We start from the raw sequence: 11,354 nt of genomic DNA on the forward strand, positions 1-11,354 counted from the left end.
CTTTCTTGCTTCGTTTGCCGCTTGCACCTCAGCCGTTGCACCAGCCGGACTCTGCCAAAAAATCTTCTTCTTCAGCCGCCTTCTCTACACAATGCAGCACCTCCAGCTGCTGAAGGTACACACGCATCCGGAAGCTCCAATTGTTGAAGCCTGTTCCGTCGAAAGGCCTGAATCTGATGATTTTTGCGTCATCGTCCATCGCGCACTACCGACCGATTTCTTTTGTGGTTCCAAAACGAAAAAATCTAACACTCGGTTATACCAACAATCAATACGAAACTAACGATTTTAAATTGGCTCACCACTTTAGTAGCCTATTGGTCCCAAGCAAACGATTAACGTACCCTATTCTAGTTGAAATTCTATTACTACACTATGTTTGTTTTGATTCGCTATGAAAGTTTGACAGAAAACATCAGGGGTGTGTGGATTCATGCAGAACATGCAGGGGTGAGTGAAATAGCTTGGGACTGCTTGGGACCGTTGTTCTGGTACTGAGTGAGCCAAAAATAATAATGATTTTCTTCGGGACCCAGTGGTCTTAGAGTTACCTCTATGGTTATACTGGGCCCATAACCTTTTAATATTGAGCCAGTTTCGGACAGAGAATAAACTAAACACGTGTGTTGCGTAGCAAAAGAAAGACAAGAGAGAATTTTATTCTGACGTTTAGTGATACACGGTGATTAGAAACTAGGTGATTATCAATTGCACTTTACTCAAATTACACTTTTAACAGATTCCGGGTCACCCCGTTGCACAATTACAATGTTGCTGACCCACTCGGTGTGACTGGTCAACTTCATGGTCGACTTCACGATCAATTCCTATTCCTTCTTTAATTTTCTTCTCTTGGTGATTGTAACACGACGAGGAGGCTGGATTGAGGGTGGAACGGAATGGTCCACCTCCAACGATACTTGTCCATCAAATTTTCCGTATCCAGAAAAAAACCTATGTGATCCTCGATAATCTTCTCAACTTCGATTCTGTGAACATTCGACAAGTTTGGCGATTTTGCTTCATCAGACTTACCGAACGTAACCAATTTGCATAATTTGACAAATCCCAGCACACTCACTACACTAGCTTGCATATTCTGTGATATCAGCGAAAAATATGGTAATTTAAAAAGAGGAACTGTAACTTGACGGACGATTGAATTTCGGGATGGGACTGATATGCGATTACATTGCTTGATGGTACAAACTGACTTGATGTTGTTTTCACATTTTTCATTATAAAAGTCGATGGTTTTATCACATAATATGAAAGTAGATGCCAATCAATAGTGGATAGCGTTGTTATCTCAATATTTACGAAAATCCATTTGGGACAGATATGCAATTATAGACAGTTTAGCAGTTCTAAGGAGATGTATTGAGTTCTTTAACTAAACATAAATGTTTGGTAAATCAATGGAATTGTATTTAATGCAAATTATAATTATAATGAATTTATAACAACTTGAATTAGTATACGCGTCGCATATTTTACGCGGAAAACAAATGTTACGATTATAAAAAAAACTAATGTCTTATGTTACTGATACATAATAATAATAATAATCTAACCCCAGCTTAAGATAATGCAATAAGATTCATATTTTAGCAAAACAGTTTCAGTCGTCATACCAATTTTTTTCTCCAATAAGAAAATAACAGCTAAACGCGACCCAACTCGTTGCACACAATCGCAGCTGATCCCGCATACAATCAAGTAAGAAATGCAACTCGGTCAAAATAAAAATAAAGCTCACCATTATTCCTAGCTTACCCATACCTCGTTCAAAGAATCATGTTCACGGGAGCCCAACATAGCAGCATAAACTGTTGCGTTCAAGAAGTAGGCGAAGGGTTTGCGCGACCGTCAACGACGACGACGGCATGGTACTCACACCTACTGCCTCTATATTTACATACATATACAGTTATAGCAGGGCAGTTTGAGGAGGGGTGCGTCCATTTAAAAAATCACATCTCGCACCAACATGTGCGTGCATTTTGGCATCATCATGCAATGGATGCAGTCGGTGCATGTAAACTACTTTCCTCATTCACAATGATCGCGCAGTGTGTGTGTGTGTGTGTGCGTGTGCCATATGGGATGTGTAGGTGGTTGTGATCTCCATCAAAACAAGTGAATGATCACCGTGAGTGAGATGAGAAGGGATTCTGCTTCATTCATGCGATCTGCGTTCTGTTGATGCTCGAACCCACCGAGGTGCGCTGGACAAGTGAATCACAGTGGGTTTTCGGAGGTAGACGTTTGTAGGTAATGTAGGCAAAGTGAGTACGGTGTGAATGAGAAATAAATCTCGCCATCTTGATTTTTTGTACACTTTCCAGTACGGTAGTCGTTGAGCAGCAGTCAGTGTCAGTGGTTGTGTAGAAGGTTCGAAGAAGTCAATTAAAATTAGGGTAGATGTGTTAGCTGATTTGCTGATTGCTGCTAGTTTGGAGCCATTTTTCTGGTTCAATAAGGCTTGAAAGTGCAAATTTTATGCGCGAAATATGATAATTGTTTGGAGAGAGGTACGGTGCAAGTGTTTCGATGGTGGTTTAAGCTGTGGATCGTGCTCAGTGTCGATGATGTTAACAACAAGTGGGCTCGTGGGCTATTTAGCCGAAGCGGAGGGTGGTTATTAAATGGTGGATTTGAGGCTTTTAATTGCCCAGTGTTAATCGCACTCATAAGTGCTCTCGTTTTGTTCGTGTTGTTCTCTTCTGCTTCCTTCGTCCGTGTTTGGCGAGATACATATTATTGGGAGGTTGAATGAACTCGGTGCAATCTGCCGGAGAGGAGGAACGATATATTCTAATATTGAACATCCTGTGTCGAAAACAAGATCCAATTTCTTCGGGAGTAAATTGTTGAAGCGCGCTATGGCGAAAACGGACTCTGAGCTGTACGCGATCGTCTAGTGGTGGAGCGCCCCGTGGCAGCAGCAGCAGCAGTGTAGGCAGTAGAAAGAGCATAAGTCGTGTGCCATAAATTTAGTTAAGATATAGTTAATCACGGCCGAAAGTAGGTTGACGGAATGACGAATTCTGGTCATGCGGTCGTAGTTTGGGAGTTTGAATCTCGGGGAGCCAAATGGCTGCCTTACAGTCCAGCCGTCTCGCAACACTTGGAACGTGCCCACGGGAAAAAGTTGACCCGTGTTCTGCTGAGCGATGCAGATCCTTCCCTGGAGCAATACTACGTCAATGTTCGGACTATGACCCAGTGCTGCGAGGAACAAGAGTTCGCCGTGACCAATGTCCGAAGACATTTCTACAAGCCAAGCTCTCCGGCTGGCAAAGGAACCAAATGGGAGTGGTGTGGATCATCCGGAAACGACTGGCACAGCTACACCATGGAAGTCCAATGCGTAGTAGAAGAAGCTTGGGCGCGAGGTGATCAAACGATAGATCTAACCAAAACATTCCTTACTCTACCCTATACGATAAACTTCTTAAATCTCACGCAAATTCGCCATCAAAATGGACCGCTCCGAAGTATACGAAGGATACAGCAGGCTCCATATCCTCTGGTAAAGCTACCAAATCTACAGACAATTGCAACCCCTCAGCCCTCTTTGGTTGCTCCAAGTCTTCCCCCAAAACCAAATCAAGTGGCCTCGAGTGTGAGCTCTTGCTCGTCCACATCCAGTTCGCAGCAATCCACTACGCAGCTTCATTCGAAATCAAAATCTCAGCCAGTGTTATGTGCCAACCAGCAGAAGCGGCCCACCAAAACTCTCAAAGTTAGCAAACAAATCGACATGGTTCCAGTCACACCAACCAATCTGGCTCGCCAAATATTGCACAATCTGAACATATTTGGAACTAAGCATTCCCAGCATCAAGAGCTACCCGACTATCCTCAACATAATGGTCCATCCAGCTCCACCCAGCCACATCACCATCAGCAGCAATTCCAATCAAACTCCCATCAACAATCAATCCGGAGTCATCCGAACAGTCGTTCGATGGGATTCCAAAGACAACGGAGCAAATCCCGTAGCCGAGGAGAATCGTTGATCGAAACCGATTCGTCCAGCATCAATTCAGGTCGGAGACCGAGCGTGGATACGGTTTCCACCTACCTCAGCCAGGAGAGCAAGGACAGCACTGGCCGGAAGAGTAACAATCTTGGCTCGGTTTCCGATCTGCTGGACTGCTCGATGGGAAGTGACGACGTGTTTACGTCCGCATCGTCGCAGCAAAACATTCCCGGAGCGATTGTCGGTAAGATTGACCGGGCATGTTTTAGGCGACCTGTATTGTACTACAAACTGCTTCAATTTCCAGGGGTGGATCCGGCTAGTGATATGATTTCGCGATTCGTGCGGGTGGTTGAGCCACCCCAATGGCCACATGCCCAGCCCTGTCCGATGTGCATGGAGGAATTACGACACAACAACCACAATCCGACGGTTTCGCTGTCGCGCTGTCAGCATCTGATGCATCTGAATTGTTTGAACGAACTGATTCTGGGGCAGCAGAAGGAAAATCAGAAGGTAGGGAAGTGGTATTTGGTAGGAAGGACTTGATGATTCATGGACATTTTTCAGAGCTTATACATCGAATGCCCGATTTGTATGTCGGTTTATGGCGAAAAGATCGGTGATCAACCACCGGGAACCATGTCATGGATCGTCATACCGAGAAGTCTTCCCGGTCACGAGGGCCAAAACACCATTCAAATTACGTACAAGTAAGCTTGCTTTTTCCTTATCTCCCTCCCTCAAACTGCGATAACGAACACCCGTTGCACTTGCAGCATTGCATCCGGCATCCAGAACCAGGAACATCCTCATCCAGGAAGGGCCTTCTTTGCCGTTGGATTCCCACGGACCTGCTTCCTGCCGGATGGGATTTTGGGGCGTAAGATATTGCGCTACCTGAAGATCGCCTTCGATCGGCGGTTGTTGTTTTCGATTGGCCGTTCGGCAACCACCGGCCGGGAGGATGTGGTCCTCTGGAACAGCGTCGAACACAAGACGCAGTATTCGATGTTTCCGGATCCGCAGTACATGCAGCGGTGTATGCAGCAGTTGGTGCACCTCGGCGTGACCGATTGATGCCGTTGGGGTGAGAAGTTTTTACGGTTGTTTTATCATTTACTTCTTGTTTTTGCTATTAATCAAACGTACTGAAGTGACAAGACTGTGTGTTTGTGCGTGTGTTTTTTGGTGGAATGATCAGATGCAGCTATTGTTTTTTTTTTTTTTTTTTTTTGTGCAGATATTTTCTAACGGATTGTGATTTTTTGTTTTATCAAGCTATGAGATTTGGATATCTTTATTGTGAAACAGGGTTACTTCCACTCACTTGCTGTAAAAAAATGTTTTTCAGAATTATGAAATCATGAGATGGTATAGTGATAATTAGAACTTGTAAGTTACAAGATGAGGACGTGAAGTATGTGTTTGACACATAAAATCTGTCAATATTGCTTTCAGTGCGTCACAATAAGCGATTTTACGACTCGTGAGTGCTCACTCTGAGTGAACGCTCACGAATCATAAGATCGCTTATTGTGACGTTCTGAAATCAAAATTGACAGGTTTTATGAGTCAAACACATTCTTTAAACCCTATTCTCGGTACTTACAAGTTCAACATATCATTTTATCATCAAATGATTGCATAATTCCGAAAAATATGTTTTTATAGCAAGTGAGTGGAAGCAACCCTGTAATGTGAATGTCTTTCCTTGGCTGATTTTCTACAGTATTTTTTAAATTAGTATCAAATTAGGAAAATGTTGAAAACTTCATCGAAGATCTAGAGTAATTTGTAGGAGAACTTCAAAGTAGTTCTGACGAGAACTTAGTTCTGAGGAAAACTTCAGAGTAGTTCTGAGGAGAAGTTCAAAGTAATTCTGAGGAGAACTTCAGAATAGGTCTGAGGAGAAGTTCTGAGATTAGTACTGTTAACGACGCGATCGATTTACACGTGCGAAGGAACGCTATCGCTGCTAACAATTTATTTTATTTGTCGGGCGAAGGAGTACTCGACCAACTGCAAGTTGGAAACCTTGCTATTTTCAATTTTGAAATTCCCGCAGGACTCAAAGCTAGTTGCTCTAACCAGGGTGAGAGCCTATACTTATTGAGGGGAGAGAGTCTCAATCAATTGAAAATATAGCAAAGCAGCAGCAACCCTAGCCAGAGTGAGAGTTTCAGATGATTTTGCCTTGTTTGAAACCTTAACCTTGGACTGAAGAGCCAGATTAGTCTTGAGAGCCTGGAAACTAGTCTTAGCATCACTGATAGAATCCAAATTATTCCCTTTTAGGTTGAACAGTGCAACCAAGAAACTAACAACCGCTCCAAAGTTAGCCGGCCCATGGATGTTGATTTCATGATCCTTGCTGATATAAATTGTGGAACCAGCCTTGATCTTTTGTAGCCTGGAAACCATGGTCATCCGGATCTTCTCGACGTCGAAGCCCTTATATTCATAAGCCTTCTGGAACTCAGTGAGACTAGCAACAACAGTTTTGCTCAATTCTCCAGAGACCGCCTCATCTAACAGAACTGCCAAAGCGTTATCCCAACTCTCAGCAGACATGCTAACGGGTTTAACTGTTGAAGGTTCAGGCTTCAATAAGTCCTCAACCAATTGCTCTTGTGCTTTGAGTGAAGCAGCCAATCTCTCGTTTATTTCCTTGGCGTCTGTCTTCTGCCGTATGAGTTCCTGTTGATACTTCCTTAACAGAACAGGATCAAATCTCCACCGTTGGTAGCGGATTGATATCTTTGTAAGTCTGAAGTGGCTAAAGGATGAGTTGAAAGTTGCACTATCAACAACCCTAGCGAAACAATGACAAGTAAAATCTGGAGCTTCTTAAAGAGTTGCTCTTGTCGCACAGATGCATCTACTCTTTCTGAGTCTACTATCGTCGCGTTTTTGCATAAAGTTCTAATCAAAGTCTTTCAAAACCATTAATCTTCTTATGTTCTTATGTATACCGTCAACACTAGCGTGCACAGGAATCTTGTTAAGAAGGGGCAATTTTTTTTTCTATGGTGCTTTTGATCTGGAGATGGGGAGTACTCCAAAGTGCGTAGCTAATTTTATTTATATTAAGCAATTATAACGGAATTAAAATTAAATAAACCAACACACTCAAAGCTCTTCATAAAAGCATATTGCTGTTTTTGTCCTTGCACTTGGCTTGTACTCCAGCAGTGCTGCCAGCCATTGTGCTGGCACTGTCAAAACATACTGCCATCAACTGCTCCCAAAAAATCTGCATAGCTGTCTCAGCAATGGTATTGAAGGTTGTCGTCGCGTCTGTTTTCAACACCCACCCACGAATGTTTCCGTCGGTCGATCATTATCAATATATCTGATGGCAATCGCCAACTGCTCGTGGTGGCCACAATCGCTCGTCTCATCTGCAATGATTGCCACTAGTTTTCCTCACAAGGTTTTCGCAATGTTCCGCAATGTCATTTTGAATACGGTTATTTGGATATTGAATTTTCAGGACAGTTCCAAAATATTTCTGGGAAGAATTCCAAGAAAATTCTGCGGATAATTTCTAGTGCATCCTGCAGATAGTTTCAAAATAATTTCGAAAAGAATACCGAGAAAAACAAATTTTGAGTGAAATTCCAAAGGGATTTATAGCAAAATTTCAAGCGAATTCCGAGGATAATTTCTAGCTCATTCCGGGAAAAATTTCTGAAACTCTACAGGAATTTCAGTTCCAAGGTGTTCTGAGAAAAAAGCATGTAGAGTTCTAATACCCCTTACAGACTATGGCTTATATCATGTAATATAGACTGCCTTGCAATGAGCACTCATACATAGGATTTCCAGTGAAAACTAGATGTTTGTTTCCGTGTTCGGTAATTTTTACCAAAATCTGAACAGCTGAACTTTTCGGTAAAATTTATGCAATTCAATTCAATTGCTTTTCAGCTACTTTGAAACTAAATCTCCACTAAAATGACAAGATTTGATCATTTAAACAAGGTTGAACATGTTTTGATATTATTTTCAAATTCAATAGCCTTTAAATTGAAGGTCAAAGTTTTACCGAACGTTCAGCTGTTCTGATTTCGGTAAAATTTACCGAACACGGAAACTAACATCTAGTTTTCACTGGAAATCCTATGTATGAGTGCTCATTGCAAGGCAGTCTATATTACATGATATAAGCCATAGTCTGTACGGGGTATTAGAACTCTACATGCTTTTTTCTCAGAACACCTTGGAACTGAAATTCCTGTAGAGTTTCAGAAATTTTTCCCGGAATGAGCTAGAAATTATCCTCGGAATTCGCTTGAAATTTTGCTATAAATCCCTTTGGAATTTCACTCAAAATTTGTTTTTCTCGGTATTCTTTTCGAAATTATTTTGAAACTATCTGCAGGATGCACTAGAAATTATCCGCAGAATTTTCTTGGAATTTTTCCTAGAAATATTTTGGAACTGTCCTGAAAATTCAATATCCTTGAGGTTCTTCTCGGAATATTTTTGAACTTTTTTTTCTCAGATCACCTTGGAACTGAAATTCCCCTAAAGTTTCAGAAGAATTTCCTATGTATTCTCCAGAAATTCTTCCCATAATAAACTTGAAATTATACTCGGAATTCCCTTGAAATTTTCCTCAACATCCCTTTGGAATTTCATTCAAAATTTGATTCATTCGGTATTACTTTCGAAATTATCTTGGAACTATCTGCAGGATTCACTAGAAATAATTCGCCGAATTTTATGAAATCAGCCCCATAAATCTTTTCTTTTGGAACTGTCCCCAGAACTCAATACTCTTGAGGCTCTTTTCGGAAGTTAAGTTTAAGTTGTCCGTCCATTCAACAAAACGTTGTAGTTTTTCTACCAGAAAAACAAGCAATAAAGCTTGTCCCTCCATTCACCAGAACTGTGCAATTTTTACATCAGGAATTTTGAATTCAGCTTGCCCCTCCATGCTGCAGATTGTTGCAAATCTTACCCCATAAATTTTCAATACAAACTTGCCCCAGGTAATTTTACACCAGAAAATTTCAATTGACCAGAACGATGCAAATTTTCTACCATTGAACATTAAAATAAAAATTGCTTCTCCAATCCATTTTTTCCATTTTCCACAAGATATTTTCAATATAGATTGCTTCTCCTATCATGAGAATGTTGCAGGTTGTCCACCAAATAAAGCTTGCCTCTATTTTCTGATTTTCCATCATAAATTTTCAGCAAAGCAGCTTCCCTCCAATCATTCGTGGCTCTATTCAGCAGAAGGATGCAAATTTAATACCAAAAATTTTAAGAAAAGGTTTCCCATCCGTGCACCAGAACGGTGCAGATTTTCCACCAGAAATTTTCAATATAGCTTAATTTCAAATAAAGCTTGTGCCTTCATTTACCAGACCGGTGCAAGTTTTCCACCAGAAATTTTCTGTTCATTTTATTTATCAGAGCAATGCAAATTTTGCACCAAAATTTTTCAAAAAAGCATGCTCCTCCATTCACCAGAACGGTGCACCAAAAATTGTCAGTGAAGTTTGTTTCACCATGCACCTTTGTTGTGGTGTTAGAGATGAACTAGCCTAAGGCTAAAAATCTCTTAAATAAAGAATTAAAAAAAAAAAAACTTTGTTGTGGTGCAATTTTCAGGCTTTGCCTTTTCATGCACCAGAATGGTGCAAATTTTCCACCATAAATTTTCAATGAAGCTTGCAGTCATCAGAACGATGCAAATTATGCACCAGAAAAATGAATAAACCTTGCTTCTACATTCACCACAGTGTTGCGAATTTTCCACCAGAAATTTTTAGTTAAATTTTCACCTCAAAATTTTTGGCGTGATTCATTTTGATTATTTCCTCCATGCACCACCTTGATGATATGTTTACACCAGAAATATTTAATAAAAAGCATTTTCATCGATTTACCACCACGAAGGTGGATTTTATCAACCTTAAATTTACCCTCTTCTTTTAACCCTCCATGAACCAGCTTGAAAAAAAAATGACTCCAGAATTTTTTTGTATGCCATTGTGGTGCAAGTTTTTGACCAAAACATTTCATTAAAGTTTGCCCCTTCATGCACCTTTGTGGTGCAATTTTCAGGCACCATATCCAAGGAATTGACGCAATAAAAGGTTTTCAGTGCCCTTATATTATGAAATGAAGTTATTTTACCTTCCAATCAAGAAGAGATGAACCAGCCTCTGGCTGAAAGTCTCGCTAATAAAGATAACCTAACCTAACCTTCAGATCAAGTTATCAAGAAATCAAGTTATTTTATATCATAATTTTGTAAATGTGGAAATAATCTTATTTATAAAAGGTGGGGCAATTGCCCTACCCTGTGCACGCCAGTGCCCGTCAATGTGGATGTTTCAAGATGTGGAAGAACAACTATGTTATTTCCTTTTGAATTATAGGAACAGTTGTCTTATTAATAAAACAGATGTTCCGAAGGGAATCTACCAGTCTTAGTAAGACAACTGTTCCTATAATTCAAAAGGAAATAACATAGTAGTTCTTCCACTGAAACTTTCTTTGTGAATCTAGCAAGAATTTTTTGATAACTTCTTTAACTATGCGTACTGTTCTTTCCGCCTGCCCATTACTGGCAGGGTGATATGGTGGACTGTTGAGAACTATTATACCTTGCCTTTTCATAAAATCAACGAATTCCAACGCATTAAATGGTGGTCCTCCATCAGTTAAAAACACGTCAGGTTTAGGTAGCATCAGAAGTAAGACTCACTTTATTTCAGATATGAGGGTATCCATCTCTATAGAGAATGAGAATGTTCTCTTTTACTCATAGCTCTGAGCTTTGCTATAAACAGTGAACCGGTACACTACACCCCCTATCTAGACAGAGACTAACAATGTGCCAATAATATGTCAAATTGAGTAGAAAAAATAACAAAATTTAGAAATGTAGTATCGTAGCTAGAAAAAACGACACGGAGACATGTACTGTTACAGAATAGAAAATCTCTAAGAGGTTATGATCTATCATGTGTTTTATTATCTTTTAGATATAGTTTATCGATTGCAATCGTTTGCATTTTGTTAGGTTAAAACAATAAATTCCCTTCGACAGGCATCTTCCAATAAGATCTTCCAATTCCTGTAAATAGTCTGAGTAAGTTTAAGGTAGTGTTACTAACTGTAGCGAAATGATTCAACTTCTTCGCAAACGTAGAACTCATGTTCCTTCCGGTCTTTGAGCGTTAATGCGCGGAATCAAAATTTATAGTGGTATTGATAGATAAGTGAGAAGTTTATATTTTAAACATGGTAAACAATATTTGATTTTTTTTAAAATAAACTAAAGCATTCTGAAGTTCGTTATTGGTATGCAACGAAAGAAATTCCTTGTTCAAATCGG

General features: G+C 40.2%; 1 protein-coding gene across 1 annotated transcript; it reads left to right on the top strand.

The window, feature by feature from the left end:
• The first annotated feature begins 2,142 nt into the window (after nt 1–2,142).
• On the top strand, nt 2,143–5,652 carry dx (deltex). The gene is made up of 4 exons (XM_065228667.1): nt 2,143–4,232; nt 4,296–4,504; nt 4,559–4,701; nt 4,768–5,652. The coding sequence occupies exons 1-4, from the start codon at nt 3,041–3,043 to the stop codon at nt 5,066–5,068; spliced, it is 1,845 nt and encodes a 614-aa protein (XP_065084739.1). The 5' UTR covers nt 2,143–3,040; the 3' UTR covers nt 5,069–5,652.
• Nucleotides 5,653–11,354: the final 5,702 nt, after the last annotated feature.

The sequence above is a fragment of the Ochlerotatus camptorhynchus genome, unplaced genomic scaffold (assembly GCF_037179485.1).
Source record: "Ochlerotatus camptorhynchus isolate MF236.1 unplaced genomic scaffold, CSIRO-AGI_Acam_v1.1 ptg000300l, whole genome shotgun sequence".
NCBI classification, from domain to species: domain Eukaryota; kingdom Metazoa; phylum Arthropoda; class Insecta; order Diptera; family Culicidae; genus Ochlerotatus; species Ochlerotatus camptorhynchus.